Raw genomic sequence first — 20,403 nt, 5'->3', positions numbered from 1 at the left:
ACAGAAGGGTCTTAATTTGGTCAAACTCACAGGAGAAAATTTATCAAAATCTTTATAAGCAAAGAAAAAGGTAAGCCTCTCTAAGATATTAAATATAAATGATTCCATCCACCTTTGCTTTAAAATGAATATACAGCACATTAAATTAGAGCAAAGGAATGATCACCAGCCCCAGCCTGTGAAATACAGCCCTGTAATCCTTACCTCAGTTCTAGGAGCATAGATATTCTTGAACTCCATTCTTAACTTCAGTGGAAGAAAACCCATATCTTCTGCTGCAGAAAATATACGAACTTACATATCCCTTTACAGAATCTGTCTCAACTTGAATGGACCAGCATGCTATCTTACTGTCTTTGAGCATATTTCTCCTTGGCATCTTTATGAAGCTGTGGTGCTTCTGTGCCATCGAGTAAAATGAAACAGAAAAGAGCCAGTCTGGGACTGGATTTTGCCTATGAACCAGAGATTTCTCAGAATCCCACCAGAGTCTTCCACAATCCAGATTCTCAAAGAACAATAAGAGAAAGTCCAAGATGATAAGCAAAAAAAAAAAAAAAAAAAAAAGCCATGTGATCGGGGGTTCCATGGCCTATCAAATCACTTGTCATTTTAACATTATTATACACATAAATTGCTTATCTGAAGATACCTTTTCTTTTAAGACAATGGATGTCGGATGAAAGAGAAAACAGGACTCACATCTCAATTCTGCCACCTGTTAGCTGACATCAACAAGTCGGTTCTTCTCCCTGAGTCTCTGTTCGGTGCAGCCATAAAATGGAGACAATGGTAGTACATACATTTGGGTGGTTGTAAAGATTAAATGAGGTAATTTATATAATTAGCATACATTGGCTCTGTACATTAGCCTGTGAATAGTGATGATTTTTTTTGGAGAATTATTTTTGTCTTCAATTATTTATTTTTAAAATGTATTTGCTCCAGCCTTTGCTAGGTGCCAAGGGCCCCGTTTTCAAAATGTTAAAACAGTGCACTGCAGGATTGCACTTGTAAATGTTTAAGACTTCTCTTGAATTTCCAGCAAAAATGCAATATGACAAAAGTTATATTTTTCTTTAAGTTCAACATCATATTTTTATGCTCAGTGTATAATGTTTACACTTAGAAAAGGATCGTTGTGAAATAAAGCACAACTTCTGCTTTTTTTAACGTAACCTTAACTCTTGCCTACCTCAGGCTTTGTAGAAATTGTTCATTCTAGCGCATCCTTGGGGGTATTGTAGAAAAGCTTCACACGCTAACTCTGGCCATGTAACCAATGGTTAATAAATCTATAATATCCAGACCTGTCAATCTTTTAGTTTCAGATGTACAAAATCCATTACAGAAACCCCGTAATATATGGAAAGATTAAAATCTTAAATTAAACTTTTTTCCTGGTGCCTAGAAGGATTTTGAACTCTGTAAACAGGCAGATTATTTTGACTTCTGTATAATCTACAGTTGATTTTATTGGAAAGTACCTCATGCTGTGTTTTGATTTGGATAATAAAAACATTTTTCTGTTCCTGAAGAGTCACAAATATATATTTTAAACTGAAAGAAAACAAACTTGTTATAACCAGAGGTTGTTTATTTGCTCACAATCAAGAGCTTTCAAGGTACTCATCATACTCCTCTACCATTATGCAATGATTACATCATAAGCAGAGCTGAAAATTGGGCCAAGTAGTCCATACCTGCAGTTCCCCAAACCTGAACAAACATTAGAATCACCTGGAAAGCTTTTGCAAAGACCGGTTCTCAGTCACAAGTTTACTGAATCAGAATCTCCTGGGGTGGAGTCAAGAAATCTAGATTTTTTTTTTAAGCTTCCCAGATGATTTCAATGTTTTCCAAATTTAGTCATCATGAATTACATACACCAAGCAAAAGTGGTCAGGTACAATATTTTTTTCAAAACGTGAGTCGAACCACTTTCTCTTGAATGTTCAAAACCAAAATAGTGGTTAAATCAACTGGGTTTTCTCACATGTATTTTGTTTTGTGGTCAGTGTGAATAGAGCGACTTTACACAGGTAAGTTGCTGGGAGAAAACAATGTCCATGTGGCTGCTTGGCAACAGAAAATTACTTAGGCAATTAAGTGGGCTTTCAGTTTATAAATTATTATTTCAGTGATATCTATAAATTAATTCTTACTACATGTTTTTAAATTTTACCAGAAAAGGAAGTGAGATCCAGGAAATGTGGAATATACAGGGGAAGCATAATTAGAATACTTATGGTGAATATCACTTACATTCAATATATCACTTGTTTATAACTTGCCTTTTGTTAAATTTCCAACATATGCCAAACACTTTGATAAACATTTTCCCTGCCTTACCTGAGTTTATACTGATAAAAACCCTAGAATACAAGTAATATCATTATTTCCATATTAAGATAAGAAATTTGAATCTCGAAGTAGTAATATAGGGGTACCTGCGTGGCTCAGTGGGTTAAAGCCTCTGCCTTTGGCTCAGGTTATGATCTCAGTGTCCTGGGATCGAGCCCTGCGTAGGGCTCTCTGCTCAGCCAGGAGCCTGCTTCTCTTCCTCTCTCTCCCTGCCTCTCTGCCTACTTATGATCTCTCTCTGTCAAATAAATAAATTAAAAATCGTGTAAAAAAAAAAAAAAAGAAGAAGTGATATGATATACTCAAGGTTACAAGCAAAGCCAAGATTCAAATTCAGATCTGTTATAAGAGCAATCTCCACAGGTCTTTGGCTTAACTCTTAAATCCATATCAAGCTTTTTGTTTATTTCCCACCATCTTTTGGATTTGTGATACAACTGTATTTTTTGAAATAGTAGCCCAGAGGGCCGAGAAACAGAGCTAGTTATTGGCAAATACCAAATGATTGGGGAAGAATGCTTTTTATTTGGCATGCCTAGACCAGAAGAAGTAATTGTGGAAAATGGTGAGTCCCTGAAGGGAAAATACTTACCTACAGTAGTTATCTTCTGTGGCATGAAGGAACTGGTAACCAGAAGTCTGCCTATTCAACCGAAAGTCAGGAAAGAATAGACATGACCTAGCAAAACCAGATTCCAAATGCTGAAAGATTTCAGTTAAGTGGGAGAGGGAGTCATTTCTCAACCACGAAAAGAATATTCCAGGACTATTTTAAAGCCTCGATAGACATTCTCTTACCTTTCAGGTAAGTCCTGGTTCATTGTAGCTCATTATTACTTGACAAATGTCAGTTGTAAGATTATCAAGACCCTTCAAGCTCTAGAAAATCAAGATTTCTACTCTTTTGCATATCATTTGTACCTTCAAATCAGATGATGCAGAAACAACATATCCTTTTAAAATATTTGCTGAATTAATGGAAGAAGAGAGTAGTGAGTAAGTTTCTAAAATTTGTCATTCAAGCAAATATAAATAAATTTTGGATTTTCTGTTGCTTAAAATTATTCAAACATGGGGCACCTGGGCGGCTCAGTGAGATAAGCCTTTGCCTTCAGCTCAGGTCATGATCTCATGGTCCTAGGATTGAGCCCCGCATCCGGCTGTCTGCTCAGCTGGGAGCCTGCTTCCCCCTCTCTCTCTGCCTGCCTCTCTGCCCACTTGTGATCTCTCTGTCTCTATCAAGTTAATAAATAAAATCTTTTTTAAAAATAATTCAAACACTTGACTTCCTGTAGAATCCTATCCCTCTCTCCACACTAATTCAACCCTAAACATACATACATGTGCACACACACACACACACACACACAAATACATATTTCTTCTTTAGAGACAAATAGGACACATACACGTATCTTCGAAATATTAGATGTCATCTTGTGGATGCATAATTTTTTCGCTTATTTCTGAAAAAGGAATACTGGTTTCTAGGTGGAATGGGCTCCACCATTTAGTTTTCCCATGACCTTGGGCAGGTTCCACAATGTCTCTGAACTTGAGGTTTCTTGTCTGTGAAACAAAGTATCAAACGCCCACCCTGCATTGCTTTTATGTGAAGTCGGTGAAGGAGCATGGTACACATTTAGTGCACACTGCCTGGAAGCTGGCTATTATTATTCAAGCTACAGACAGCAGCCTGCCTAGCTGATTCCTAAACATTCCTTCTCACCCCGTACCAGCTCTTAACCTCAGGTCCAGACTTACACATTTGTATTAAAAAGAGTGGGGGATACATGTTCAACTAATGGGTAAAAAAAATCACAGAAAATGAAGCAGCAAATTGTTCCTGGAACATAAATGGTTTACTCAGGATAAGAATAGAGATACTCCTGCTATTTCAGAATCCAAACACTCGAAATTATTTGAACTCTGAAGGTAATGATGAGTCTTTCTAATTTATCAAGGTGATGACTGTATTTTGAACTGTTCTAGCCCTTCATCATGTTCTAATTAACAATGTCATTGCATTCAACACATTTCCTCACTAAAGATGGTGAGTTATTTAGGTTTAATGCATAATCTCGAAGTACTGGTGTGTGTCCATTCATATTTATCTCTTAGTCCATTAAAGAAAACAATTAGCAACTGTTCTTCTGAAAAATCATTTCAATTAATATTGCTTAGGAATAAAAAATATATTGGTTAGGAAAAAAAATGCTTTTTATTAACCAATTTTTGATTAAAGGGTAGTTAGCCATGATATGGCCTATCTAAAGACCTTAGGCATCTTGGTGTTCAGTTAGCTAATCAACCGCAGTGTATTAGATCAGATAATATCTATTTAAAGTCAAAATTGTCATTAAGTGCCCTAAAAAAAATTTACTTTGCTTTAACTGGGATGATTCAACTTTGACAATTCTTTCAGTTTTCTTTAAGTGCAAAAACCAAGTGACAGTAGTGCTGAATTTCAGAAGAAAGTATAAAACTCATTTCAATGATTTATGTTTTATTTAGCACAGTAAATCTTTATTCAGCTGTACTGAGGTATAATTGACAAATGAAATTATAATACATTTAAAGATTACAATGTGATGATTTGACATATATAACTGTGAAAAGATTTGCACCATCAAGTTAATTAATGCTAACATCTTATCGCATATTTATTTTTTGTCTTTCTGGCGAGAACACAAATTCTACTCTCTTAGCAAATTTCAGTTATACCCTACAGTATTATCAACTATAGTCACCACGTTATACCTTAGATCCCCAGACCTTATTCATCTTATAGCTGAAAGTTTGTACCTTTTTACCATCTTCCAGCCCCTCATAGCCACCATTCCACTCTGTTTCTATGAGTTCTTTTTTTTTTTTTTTTTAAGGTTCCACACATAGGTAATACTGTAAGGTTATTGTCTCTGTCTGGCTATTTCACTTAGTTTCATCCATTCTGGCCCTTCAGTTTCATCCATGTTGTTGCAAATGGAAGTATTTTCTTCTTTTTATAAGTCTGAATAATATGCTATTTCATCTATACTACATTTTCTTTATCCATCCCTCCACTGAAAGCCACTTCGGTCATTTCCATACCTTGGCTATTGTGAATAATATTGCAATGAACTTGGGAGTATAGATAGCTCTGTGAGGCAATGATATCATGCACTTTGGATATGTACTCAGAAGAAGGTTTGCTGGACTACAGAGTAGTTCTATTTTTAATTTCTTGAGAACCTCCATACTGTTTTCCATAGTAAACTGTCACTGGCAATATGAGCTTCCATTCCCAACAACAGTGTACAAACAGTCCCTTTTTCTGCATTCTCACCAGCATTTGTGATCTCTTGTCTTTTTGATAATTGTCATCCTGAGAGGTATGAGGTGATATCTCATTGTGGTTTTATATTTGCTTTTCCCTGGTGATTAAGGATGTTGGGCACATTTTCACATATCTGTTAGCCATTTGCTTGTCTTTTTTGGGGGGAAATGTCTATTTGTAGCCTTTTTCTATTTTTTAATTAGGTCTTTTTTATTTTGCTATTGATTTGCATGAGTTCCTTGTATATTTTGGATATTAGCCTCTTTTTAGATAAATGGTTTGCAAATATCTACTACCATTCCATAGGCCACCTTTTCATATTGATGGTTTCCTTTGCTGTGCAGAAGCCTTTTAGTTTGATGTGTCCCACTTGTCAATTTATTTTGTTGCCTTTGCTTTTGTTATTTAATGAATTTTATTGAGTTCTAATATGTAGTAGGCATTTTTCTAAGAGATTAATATGTATCTCATTTAATGTTTTTAACAACCTAATATAGTATAGTATAATACAGTATGTCCTATTGTATAGTACAGATAGTATAGTATAATATAGTATGTCTATTGTTTTGCCTATTTTACTAATGAGAACAATTTAGATACTCTTTAGTTATTTTGTCTAGGTTATTTATCACAAATGTGTTGTAGCCAACCCACAATGCATCTGACTCCAAGTTCTACGATCAAAAGCACTGCCATTTTCTCATCATTTTTCTACATAAACAATGCAGAAAACAAATGATTTTTTTCTAAGCTCTACTATAATCCAGTTCAGAAGCTAAAAAATAATTTTGCTTTAAATATAGCAAATATGAATGAGGACAATGTAATTTAAGAGCAGCTCGTCCACTAACCCAGTAGGAGTGTTTTATTTGTAGCTTAAAATTTCATGAGATGTAACTCATTAGCCTTTAGGTATACTGAATTATCTATTCACTTTAATGAACATGAAAATATTTGCTGAGCCCCTACTCAGAGGCAAGGTATAATGCTAGACACCCTGAGAGTTATAAAGAAGAATGAGACGTTATCCTTCCTGTCATAACCCTACTATCTATTAAGGTAGAAAGGGCATAAAATGACCACAATTATATGAACTTATGTAAAATTTCCATACAGTTGTTACAGATTTGTGTTTAAGAGAGTCTTGTTTCGGGGCGCCTGGGTGGCTCAGTGGGTTAAAGCCTCTGCCTTCGGCTCAGGTCATGATCCCAGGGTCCTGGGATCGAGTCCCGCATGGGGCTCTCTGCTCAGCAGGGAGCCTGCTTCCTCCTCTCTCTCTGCCTGCCTCTCTGCCTCCTTGTGATCTCTGTCTGTCAAATAAATAAGTAAATAAAATCTTTTAAAAAAGAAAAAGAGAGAGAGTCTTGTTTCACTTCCAAACCCTCAAAAGGGCATAACCGAGATATGCCTACCTATGCAACAAAGAATTGTCTAGCTGATTTGTTCAAAGCATTACATTAAGTGCAACCAGTGTTTTGAAGCAGCTATCAAACCGAATTAATAGTTTTCCTCTTAGAATTGTTCCTGCTTCAGCTCCTAAAAAAAGATTTTAAAAAAGGATTATTTGATTGACTTGTCCCATTGTAAAGTATGCACCTGCTGTGAAATGAAGCCACTGAGAAAAAAAAAAAAGTTGAATAATTTAACTTTTTTATTTGTAAAGATAATCAGGGTTTTTCTGATTACATCTTAACTTCATAAATGTTAAATAACCTATCAGCATCTAGTTGTTGTAAATTATGAAAAGGAGCATTGCGAGGAATATTAACCAACGAAATCCTTGTTCTTTAGTGAACAAGAAAATGTGTTATGGCAGCTTGTCATTGTGGGACTGGTAACTTTGACACCAAATAACAAAACTGCCATTTGCACTTAGGGTAAATTGGTTCACTTGAGCTTCCACTGCTCCTCTTGCTCTGACATAAATTTATGAACTCGGGAACTAACCAAGTCGTGTGGCTTCCCAGCTGATTTTAACAAATATGCCCATTTCATTTCATTTAGTCATCAGAATACCAGGGGGCTAGGTTGTTTCAGACTCATTGCAGATGGTGTAGGGTTTGCAGGAACACAGGAGCCTTTCATGTCACAGTCATGTAAATTATGACAGTGGAGGGGCCCTCTTTCCTAAATACATGTCACTGTTTGACATGCTCACAGCTTCAAGGAGCATTTTCTCTTTCAGCACCTCATAGGTATATGTAAAGGACATTTATTTCCAATTAAACAAGATGTGAAAAATACATTTTCCGGGTTCATGCCTTGACTAGCCATGTTGAAACCTAGATCAAGATAATGTCTATATTTGAAATGTAGCAGAAAGACAGCTTTGTTCCCTGACCCCCTAGGAGTCCTGTCCTGCTAAGCAGAGAAGTTATTGAAAGCAGCCCAGTAGGTACAGAGGAAGACATTCAGTAAAGCGCAACCTCAGATGAATTGACGGAAAGACCATTTCTAAATTATGGCTAGAAATGGAAAAATATCTTCGTAGGAATACACTTGATCATATCCAAGTATTCATTAAAAAACCTAGATAAAATATTGTTATAAAGAGATCTACTTAGATGAATATAACAGTTATTTGGAATTAGAATAGAAACTATACTTTTTAAAAAAGGTGGGTTCGGAGCGTTTGAGAGCTGATAAAATAGTGTCGGAGATGTGGGTTTTTTTTTTTTTTTCCATTTTGTTCCATTTCATTTTGTTTTGCTGAGATGTCTGTCATTAACTCAGCACTTTCTGTTCGCAGGAATGTACTAAAATGTTTTACATGCATTTTCTAATTTAATCCTTATAGCTCTTTATGAGGTGGCTATTATTATCATCATTTTACAGATGAAGAGACCAGCGTTCATAGAGGTTAAGTAATTTACCAGAAACAAATAAGAGCAGAGAAGTGACTTGATCTGCCTGACTCCATTCTGTGGTTGGTCTAGTGCAACAAGAATGATAGAATATTTTTCAAATGAGTGTTTGTCAAACTTTTCTATAAGATCTATCCCAGGAACAGAGAAGACAAAATGAACATGCGATCAATCCTAGGAGTTCTAGAAACCACCGAAAGTAATCACCATAAGTTTGCAATTTCTTTAAGGTCTTGCTTTTTAGGTTAAAAACTCGTACAAATTTGCCATTTTATTCCAATGTGTTTATCTTCAACCAAAAAATAATGTATTTTATAATTTATCATTAGGGAATTTATTTATTTATTTATTTATTTATTATCTATCTCCTTGGATAAAGAGTGCTACGCTGTTATATTTTAGGATATTAGATCACTCTGGAGAAAGCTGACCCCAATAAGTTCAATGTCCAGGCAATTCTTTCTGTGTTCATTGTGTTATAAATATGCAGGTACAAACAGCAGCCTTTTTCCCCCCACCATTTTACAGACTATGTCAGGGTAACAATAAGGAGAAACAGCCAAAATGGGATGTGCATACTGTGACATTCCAAGATACTGTGAATGGAAATTTCCATTAGCCTATCTTCCTGCTGAGAGGTCAAACTACAAACTGAGAGGGTCCCTGATCAAGTCTTCAATCTCTTTTACTACCTGGAACAACAGTCTCCAAAGAACATTCTTAGTGGGGAAAAAAAAAGCCTGATTATACAGCTCTTTATTTTACTTCTAATGTAGTATATAGGTTTTCCTCACCCATTAATGGACTAAGAGCTTCAAATGGTCCCTCTAATCAATTCTCTGCATCCAACTCTCAAACTTCATTTTAACTATAGCAGTCTTTTTGGGAGCAGTAAAACCATTGCCAGTTTCGTCTTATAGTTGGGAATTAGGAGTCAAAGAGTATCTTCTAAATAAGCCCAGTATGTGTATTTACGATGCCGTTAAAGAGAAAAATAAATTTATTTACATTTTCTAGCCATTAATCTTTGTCATGGTATCTTTTTTCTTCATAGAAAAAAAAAAATAACATAGAAATGTCTACTACCTAAGATGCAACAGAACTGTGGGCCCAGTCAAAGTTTCATCCTGTGTCTGCAGAAGATTACCCATGATGATTTAATTTTAAAGCAATACTGAGCAACTCATATTAGATGGTGTTTTGATTGCATCACGAATAGGACTTGTACTTGTTCAAAACACTGATTATGTCAGCATAAACTTCTGCTGTCATTTAGTTAGTTCTAAGGTGACTATGGAGTTATAACAACTGACCAGTCAAAGCTATGATCACTCAGTACCAATATAATTTTCTAGTCTTGGACTTTTTAGGAAGAAAACTCCATACCAAATTTTTGTGAACAAGGAAAAGTGGGATTCTGCTGGTTTCCCTTGCTCAGGCAAGGAAGCCTTGCATTTCCCAAATTTTAAAGGTCAAAGTGGCATTCCAGGAAAAGGTGCCATGTTTGTCCTTGTCTTTAAAAATACTTTGACAGAAATCCACAAGGGTGGATATGTGTAGGGTATGTGTATCTCAGTTTCGGAAACTTACCCTTCAGAGCTTCAAATATTCACCTATAATTTAGTTTCCTCAGTAAGAATTCTAATTTTTCCATTTCTTCCCTCTAATCAGTGTTCAGTAACTGTTCTGCCTGGCTACCCATGTTGTCTCAAAATTATCCTCTCATTTTTCCTCAGTTGTCCTAATCCAAGTTTCCATTACCAAGAGAGAACATAAATAGAGAGAGATAAGCTTTGTTATCAGATGGGTCTGAGTTCAAGTGTGACTACCCCAAGTAATCAACTGGCAATCTGGAACAAGGTGCTTAGTTTTCTCGTCTTGAAAAAATGCAATAACATTTGCTTTACAATATTGTCCTAAGATTTCAATCATTCACTCAAACTGACGTTTATTGAGCTGCCACTTTGTGCTAAACTCTAGGCACTGAAACTACCCTGGGGATAAGAACAGAGCCCCTGACTTTATGGAGTACCCTGTCCTGCATGCAACCAGAATGCAATGGAGATGGCTGTTCTTGTTTGGGTTATTGCTGCAACTGTGTAGAAAGAAAGCAGGGTCGACTCCAGGAGTCTTACCCAAAGGCTTTACTCTAAGGCCTTTGGCATAGGAAAGAAGAACAACAGATTTGGGAGTGGAAAATACAGGGATACGCTTTGGACCTGTTGAGATGGAGGTCTCTGTGAAGTAGGTTGCTGAAAATAGAAATTAGGAATGCAAGAGAGATAAAAAGCCAGAAATAGGAATTTAGGAATCAATGATAGAACAGCAGTAATTTAAGTCATTAGAACAAATACAACAGATAATTTAACAAGGATGCTCTAATTTAAACTAAAATGTCTCAGTCTGGGTTCAGCACAATCGCAGCTTTCCAAAGGAAACAATTGTTCAGTCCTCTGACTATGATCAATACATCCTTTGGAGAGTTCTTATTTTCATCTATCCTACACAAAATCCCAAGCATCTCTGCTTTATACTGGCTCTTCCAACCCTTATACAATTAGGGCTCTATCTACAAAAAGCAAACTTTCATTTCATTTTTTAGGCCTCATTTCTGAAGGGTTATTGAGTCCTGTGCTGTAGATTTCATTGCTTCTACAGCAAAGATAACCTTATTTAAGTGCTACAAAGGGAAGTAATTAAACCCTCAAATGTTATAAGCTATCAGATCAATGAGAAAATCTCATGAGAAATTCCATTATATTCTTCATTCAAGGCTCATATACTCTCCTTGAAAAAAAAAATGTACATGTTGTTCATGACCAACTAAAACTTACAGGCATTTAATTATATGAATAGATTGTGAAAAGGCTAAACTCACAAGACCTTCTTTCTTTAGGAAGCATTGTGAAAAATGACAGTTTTGAACCCAAATTTCATATGTATTTAGGTCCATAAGTCTCCCTGACAGAGTGGACTGTCCTAACTCAATAATTAATGCACTGGGAATTCTCTAGGTAGACTATGATTTGGATACTTTATGGGCTATTATGTCAAGGATCTGTGTCAGACTGGATGCATACACAATGCCTACAGAAAAATTATTGTCACAAGCAAAACTGGTGTGTTTTTTTTTATGTACTTTAAGAGTAAGTAAGCCGAGCAAAAATATATGACACCATTTCTAATTGCCTTGTATTTTTTAAGAAGTGAAACATGCCTTCGCTTTTATTTGCCCGTAGAGTGTACCTTTGAATAGAACTATTATATGTACTTCATTTGTTTTTGAAAAGGGGTGATACATGTTTTATTTTTTACTTTTGGGATATACATTCATGCAGTTATTAAGTGCTATATTTGGCAATAATATACCTTTAAGTTATAAAATGTTAAAGATTCATCATTTTTAAAAGACAAACATTTGTTGATCATCCTGTATATCATACATATGTGTTTTCTCTCTCTCTCTCTTTCTCTCTCTCTTTGAAGGGATCCTCATCCCCAAAATGCCTGTGGAGTACAATGTCTTACTCAATGCTGGAAGTGTAGCACCTCTGACCTCCTCTGTTGGTCATCATCAATGCATCCTTCTGGAAAATCTGGCTCCATTCACACAATATGAGATAAGGATACAAGCATGTCAAAATGGTGAAAGTCTTTCAGACACTTGTCCTGGGCTTTTATTAAAAACAAAAGTATTTTATGAAAAAATTCATTAAAAAGGAATAGATTCTCAATTCAAATACAAAGACTAACATTTCATTTCTTATTTGTACTGGACTGTTTACCCAGAAAAATCAGAGCCTGGCATTGAGTGAAGCATTATGCATTTCTGCACATTAAATCATGAATATTTAAATATATTAAAATGGTGGTTTTGCAAAGTCTTGTTTTATAAGGCCCTTTAAAAGAAAAACACCTAGATCACATAAAGGAATCATTGGTAATATAAAACAAAATAGGTATTATGAAAATTTCAAAAAAAAAAAAAGGTACACACTTTGCTTTATTTAAGTTTTATTTGGGATTGAGGGGAGGCATTATTTAGAAGTCAGGTTACACTTGAATGAATCTTACATATTTTACTGTGCTTCCCTGGACTCTTTGTCATATATGCAGGCTGTTGCCCTGAGTTTCATGGCATAGGCTACTTGTCTATGAAATCATCCATCTCGTTGGTTTTAAGGAAGAACCTCTATCAGTCCCTTCATCTCTCCAAACGTTACAACATATATTAATGAAAGAAGAAAAGATACAACTCATATTGGTGTATAAAACATATTGCTCCACTTTAAATTAAAGAAATGCCCCAATCTTATACTCGAGTGGTGGGAACTCCTATCTTATTTGTGCTTAAGAACGTCTGTGTCCAAATGAACATGAGTTCTCTTGGAGCTGATTGGGACGAGGGGTCTGTGATTTTGCTTTGCCTCATCTCTGAAACTGTGAGTCAGTTTGCCCTCTTCTCTCTACAAACTCAACCAAGGTATTTTGTTTTGAAAGGTACTACTCTCTCTGATCCGGTCTTCAGCTACTCAACATGGAAACAGTTTCAAACTAGTGTTTTCTTTATTTAAATACAAAATCCACTTCTGCATCTCTACATCTCTAGAATTATGCTATGGAGATACAATATTCTTCAAATTAATTGATTCCTGCATGTTGGGAGCTGGCCATTATTTTACGATATTGGCAAAAATAAGATACTATTAAGAATATACAAGATGTACCAGTCACACACCCTAGTGATACTCAAGTACTTTATCACTTTCTGGCATAATGACTGTAAGAAGCTAGAGAAGCCACAGTTCAGACAAGCATAAGCATTATGGTCTATGCCTCTGAAAATTTGTCGTTACTTAATGGATTTTCCAAAAATGATTCCCTATTTAAATATACATAAAATATGTTTGTATATAATAAAAAATATGTATACATATAAATACATTCAAATTAGAGATTTATAGTACTAGTCTAAAATATGTGTACAAAGGTCATATACAAAAGTTCAGCTAATATGATTTCCATGATCTCCTTATCCTTTTATATGCATATGTAACTCTTTTCCCCGCCTGACAAATTACATAAGGACTCGATTTTTTTTTTCAAGGAAGTTGTGGAGTTAGCAGTAGGACATTTGTTAAAACATCTGAAGCAGCCCCAATGGATCTACCATCCCCGGTTCTTAAGGCACTGGGGTCGGCTTGCATCGAGGTTAAATGGATGCCACCTAAAAAGCCAAACGGAGTCATCCTCAACTACTTTCTTCACAGGTAACATTGACTATTACTGTTATTTTAAATTATTTAAAAATGTGTATTATTTGAGGACGGTAAAATCAAATACATTTTCTTTTTCCATAAGGGAATAAGTGGGAATTCATGTTTTCTTGGAGCACCTCCTAAGGTCTAAGATTGGTATTAGAAGCTTTTACACATAATCCAGGGGGGGAAACCACAGCTACCGTGTAGCATTTTTGTCTGAGCCCTACTTTAACAACAAGACCTCATAGTGCACATTGGCCTTACTTCTGATTAAGTGGTAGAGCAGTCCTCTAGAGGCTTACTGACCAAGAGAACATAGTCATTCCAGAGGAGGAACCAGGTCTGCAATCAGAATTCTAGTATTTCCCATCACCTATTATGTGGAGTTTGGAAAAACATTTTTATCCTCAAAAAATAGGGTGTTTTCCATCTGCAGAAGGAATGGTTCAACTCGGCAGTTCCCCTTCTGTTGGAGGGAGTTTCCACTCAGCTGGTTAGATGGGAATGCAGTAGATAGCAATGCAGCTGCTGTTCACCATGATATGCAGAATTTGTGAAGTATCTCCCCCTAAAATGAAGAAAAGAAGGAAAGAGAGAGTGAAGGGAAAGAGAGAGAGAAGGGAGGGACAGACAGAGGAGCAACGACATTTGGGGTTGAAAGGTGTTGCGCTTCTGATCCGGGTTTCACCTGATGCGCACGCACATAGTTTGTGTTTTATTTAAATAAATAATGAATAATGAGGAGGAGAAGCAGAGGGAGGGAGGGAGAAAGAAGAGGAAGGAGAAGAAGAGAGAGAGAGGGAAACAGAGTAACAGAGAAACCCTGAGGGAGAAGGAGGAAGACAGGACAGAAGGCAAAATCAAACAGGAAGAGAGTCAGGGAGGCAAAGAACCTGAGAGTTTGCTCTCCGCGCTAGTCCCTGCAGGTTGCTGTAACAACAACGGCATAAGCTGGGTGGTTTAGAAACAACACACGTTATTTTCCTGGAAGTTGGGAAAATACAAAATGAAGGTGCTCACAGATTCCATGATTGGTGAGGGTCCACTTTTTGGGTCACAGACTGCTGTCATGTCACTGTGTCCTCACTGTGGTGGAAGCAACTAGAGACCTCCGTGGGCCCCTTTAAAAGGGTACTAATCCCACCATGAGGGTTCCACTCTCATGTCCCAGTCAGCTTCCAAATGCCTCATCTCCCAATACCATCACCTTGGGGGTTTGGACTTTGGCATATGAACTGGGGTTGGAGGAGACGCAGACTTCCTGACCGTAACTGTCTAAGACAAAAAAGGCACAACAGAAGAAAGATACCAGCAGACCTGAGGGATTTGCAGATTAAAAACTCCATTCCAAAAGCCACGTATTTACGTTAGGCAAACCGAAAACAACTCATTTTTGCTCAGACCCTCACCCCTACCCCCTCATGGTTTGTCAGTCTCTCCAGCAGCCTCACACCTTCCCCTGTTTGTTCCTGTGCCTTGAAAATAGGAAACTTAGTTCAGGCTCCTCTTTCAACTTCAGATATTAAAACCGTTTGATTCGGGTCCATCTTCAGTGACGAGTACAGGTTTGTAGGAAAATTATAGAAGGAGAAAGTATTATTGCATTTCTAGTTACGTAAATGACATGGCCAAAGAAGAGCAAGCCAAATGTCTCCTCAGCCAACATTAATTTGAAGAATAATATTTCTGATTCAAATACACACAAACACGTAAAAATGGCTAACACGAATTTACATTTTAAGCTAAGCTCATGAGTGCAGGCTCTAAAATGCCCATCCTCTTGGAATAGTTTTCTTTCATCTACTTAATGCTAATTGTATGAGAAAAGCACATCAAATTCCGATTCTGAATAAAGGGAAATAAAGTATCTGTTATGGAGCAGGACGTGGCTTCAGTCTGTTGGTTTTGTAAATAAACCTCATGATTTCAGTGACTATTCCGTGGCAGCTATAGAGAGGGAAAACAGGAAATATAATGCAGAAAGCCCGCTTCAATGAAAAATACTGTAAATTGAATTTGACAGCATTTGATGGCATTTGATTATTCTAGTCACAGCCAAACAATGATATAAAGAGTAATATGAAACAGAATGTGTTACTGCCTAGCAGACTCAAAAGCAATAAACCTTCCTCCAATGTGACACAATCACTTCACAATCATAATTGTAGCCTGTTTGATACCTCTGAGTACAGCAGAAGGGCACTGACTGACATAGATACATTTTGTTTTTTATTTAAAGTGAAATGAAAATGGCGCACTGGGGCTCCAGATACAATCGTTATATTCACCTACATAGGCATGAATCACTTGGCGGTTATTTCAGCTGAAGTTTAAATGTGCTTAGACAACAACAATATCAAATTTTTCTTAGATAGCTGCAAAAAAAAAATCAGAAATTTGTAAGGACAGAAATAGAATGTAGACACATAGTTCTTTTTCATTCTGGGACTACATAGAGCCCCTTCTGTAGTTATGGCCACGAGCCTGCAGTATTTCTGGGGAGGTTATGGCATGTAATCCCTGCTTCATCATTTGCCTCCTCTTTCTCGTATCACCACCAAAGGAAACACACTTAGCTCAAACCAAAGACAGGGTTTGGCCCAGGCAGATATTTTCATTAAATTGCAGGAAGCCAATTTGCCAATCCCATTTTGAAAATACCTGTCACTCTAGTCTCTCTAACCCCTTAAATCACTTCCCCTCAGTAATTTCCTTCCATTGTTTAAAGACTGCCTCTAGATATCATCCTATTGAAAAGCATCTGTGCTGATAAAGGGGTATTGATGACTTTACAAACAAAATAATCTGGGAAGGATATGATTATTAATGTGATTGCTTCTGTTCCGTTTATCTGTTACTTTGTTATTTGATTTAGGCTACTTTGTTCACTAAGGAGAGGAGTTATAAAAGACACTTCTGACAATAGGGAAACATTGATGTTAGTGTTGTGCAACCTGTTTACTGATAGAGTATACAGACAAGGCCATCTTCAGCATTTGTTTTCTCCTCTAGTCCATTTGGATATTATAATAACGATTTTTCAGTATTCCCCTCTGTCATATCTATAATGTTGTAAATGCAAATCCCTCCACAAAGTCTGACTTCCATTTACAAAATTCATCAAATATTTCTTTTTCTTGGGACTTCACAAAACACTTAATGAAATGATCTCCCACCATTTTAATAGAGACAAAACTGCATGAGGTTTATTCTCATAAACAGTGTCCTTAAGCAAATACAGAGATTGATCGATGTGCAATAAGAAAAAATATATATACAAATACCTTCTAAACACTGTAGAAGTAGAAATGAATAATGAACTCTTTCTTGAGTATTTAAATAGTAAGATTTTGAAGGATAAAATAAGAGATAGTTAGGATGGGTGGTTGATATGGAAGAATATTTTAAGCAGGGAACTGTAAATAATAATTTTCTAGACGGGAAATTAAGCCGATTGACTAAAATAAGAGGGTATTGACTCAAAAGTGAAGAAACTTTTATACAATCAATTCATGTTGTGTGGAAAGAGAGATATGGAAATGAAGATAGGTAGATAGATGATTGACAGGTGATAGATATATCAATAAATAGAAATGTTCATATCTGCTGTGAGATCTGAGTCCTATTACCAAGGACCTTTACTATAGTAGGAGATATAAGTCAAAGTAAGCAAACAAACAAACAAAAAAAGAGAAATATATGAATACTTATCAGAAAATATAAATATCTACCAGAAAAATATAAATATTTATCAGGAAGTTTACAGGAGAAAAGGATTCTTTTTGTCTGGAATATTTATGGAAGACTTCATTCACTCATGGATGAAATTGATGTCATTAGGACTTGGCCTTATGATATAAAAATTTAGTGACCATTATTAGAAATATTTTTGTTGGAAAAAAGTTTTAACAGGACAGAATATTAAAAAGACTATTCATCCTTTCTATATGACTTACCCGAGGCACATAAAATTTCCATCAATGAAAGTAACTACTATTAATTTTAATATACATAATATTTCTTCTTTCTTTTTATAGTTTCCCTTTCATAAAAAGAATTATATTGTTCATGCTGCTCTCCAGTTTTCCTTGGGCACGGATGCACACACGCAAACCCACACACGCGCACATATACCTCACTTCTTTTAATGACTCAACTATGTTTTATTATATGAATGTGAGTCTGTATTATTTCACCAGTCCCCTACTGATGGCAAAATAGGTGATTTCCAAGTTTTCATAACAACAGCAACTCTCAAAAAAACACCTTCACAATGAGCAAATGAAGGATTATTCTTAGTACTAGAAGGGCAGGGTTAAATTTTGTACATTTTAAATTCCTAGAGTTTGCTCAATAGTCTTCTAAAAATGGTTGTAAGAATTTTAATTCTGAAAATTCCTGTCAATAGGGGGTCTTCTCAGTTTTTCAAATCTTTGCCAGTTCAATATTTTAAATGGCATATTATTATTTTAATTAAAATTTGGTCATTATAAGTGAAGTCATTGGTTTATTTTAAATATTTCCTTCCTATTTATGTGTGTATATAAATACTGCATATCCTTAGACTATTTTCTTTTAGACTATTTCTCATTCATCTATGCTCTTTAAATAGTAAGGAAATTCTCCCTTTGATGATCATATTAAAATAACACATCAATTATTCCAGCAATTTTATGGGTTCTTCTCCTTATATCTAAATATAAGACTTGATTTTGTTTTAAAGAATGAGAAATCTATGCATTTATTTTTTTAAAAAAACTATCTAGTTTGTCAACATTATTTTATAATTCACTGACTTGAAATGCCATCTATACTAAATCTTCATGTATCATCTGGTCCCTTTCAGGATTTTGTTTTCTATTTCATTTATAGTGGACAGGATTTTAATAAGCAGAGCCTGATGGCAAAGATATCTCAGGTGAATAAAATTAATAGAATGAACCAAATTCCCAATGCTAAAGTTATAGTGTTCAAGTGATGGTCAAGCTTGGCTGGACTCTTTGTTATTTATAGGGAGAATTTTGACAACCAGCTTGATAGTAGATTTTAGAAGACTTGAAATACTAGGCTAAGAGTTTAGATTTTTTTATTTGGAGGCAATGTAAGCCATTGCAACTTTTGGGTAAAACAGAAAAGCAGTGTGAAAAAGTGGACAGAGCTTGGCATTTGTAGACAGAAGATATGACTTCAGGTGCTGGGTCAAACACTTAAAAGTTATGTGACCTTGGGGAAGTCATTATATTCCTCAAGCTTCATTTTTATGTAAAGTTAGTCTAATAAACATAAAGAATAACCTCCTAGAATTTTGTAAGAATTAAATGAAGTAAGGTGTGTGGAAGTCCTGTGTTAAATATCAAGCATGATAAAAGTAGGAAGTCATCCTAGATGTACAATAAAGATGTACCTTGATTTAGGAAGACAAATCTGGCTGTTACAAATATTTAAGGATAAGGAAAAAGATTCGTGATAATAAAAGAAGCAGATTGTACAACAGCATGCCAAGGATGATTCTGTTTTTCTTTAAATATATAGAATATTTCTTTACATTTATATGTGCATAAAAAATGTCTGGAAACAACAACAAAATAACTGAACAATGCTAATCTCCCGGAGATAAGTTAAGCACAACCCTTTTTTATTTTTATTTTTTTAAAGATTTTTATTTAGTTATTCAAGAAAGAGAAAGCGCGAGAAGCGGGAGGGGCAGAAGGAGAAGCAGGCCAGGGAGCCCAATGCAGGCTCGACCCCAGGACTCTGGGATCATGACCTGAGCCAAAGGCAGACCTTTAACTAAGTGAGCCACCCAGGTGCCCCAAGCACAATCCTTTTAAATACACATCCTCCTCAACTTACTATGGTTATATCGCAATAAATCCATTGTAAGTTGAAAATACTATCAGTCAAAAATGTGTTTAAGGAGCACCTGTGTGACTCTGTGCGTGGGTTAAAGCCTCTACTTTCAGCTCAGGTCATGATCGCAGGGTCCTGGGATTGAGCCTGGCATCAGGCTCTCTGCTCAGCAGCAAGCCTGCTTCCTCCTCTGTTTCTGCCTGCTTCTCTGCCTACTTTTGATCTCTGTCAAATAAATAATTAAAATCTTTTTAAAAATATATATATTTAATACATCTAGCATACCAGGGGCCCCTGGGTGGCTCATTTGAAATAGCATTGGACTTTTGATTTCGGCTCAGGTCATGATCAAGTACCGTGTCAGGCTCCACATGCTCACCATTCTGCTTGTCCCTCTCCCTCTTCTCCTTCCCCACTTGTGCTCTCACTCTGTCTCTCCAATAAATAAGTAAGATCTTAAAAAAAAAAAAAAATACACCTAACTTACCAAACATCATGACTCAACCTGGCCCATTTTAGATGTGTTCAAAACACTTACATTATCCTCCAGTTGGGCAAAATCATCTAACAAATAATATTTTTGTTATTTTTATATTTTATAATAAATTTTATAGTATTTTAATCTTATTTTAGAATAAAGTGTTGAACAGCTCGTGTAATTTATTGAACACTGTACTAAAAGTATAAAATGGAATATTTGTGTCGCTACAGGAAGGTTGTAAATGTGTCAGTTGTTTACCCTGTGATT

The 20,403-nt window shown here is 35.8% G+C and overlaps 1 protein-coding gene across 1 annotated transcript in view; it reads left to right on the top strand.

Annotated features, from left to right (window-relative positions):
- The window catches only part of USH2A (usherin), a 681,041-nt gene that overhangs the window by 563,070 nt on the left and 97,568 nt on the right, over positions 1-20,403 (top strand). Inside the window, exons 58-59 of the mRNA XM_032319004.1 lie at positions 12,031-12,189; positions 13,652-13,814. Of these exons, the coding sequence (XP_032174895.1) occupies positions 12,031-12,189; positions 13,652-13,814 (322 nt within the window). The remainder of the gene's footprint in view (positions 1-12,030; positions 12,190-13,651; positions 13,815-20,403) is intronic.

The sequence above is a fragment of the Mustela erminea genome, chromosome 17, assembly GCF_009829155.1.
Source record: "Mustela erminea isolate mMusErm1 chromosome 17, mMusErm1.Pri, whole genome shotgun sequence".
NCBI lineage: Eukaryota > Metazoa > Chordata > Mammalia > Carnivora > Mustelidae > Mustela > Mustela erminea.
Note: the sequence above shows the minus strand (reverse complement) of the source record. Positions and strands in the feature narration are given on the sequence as shown.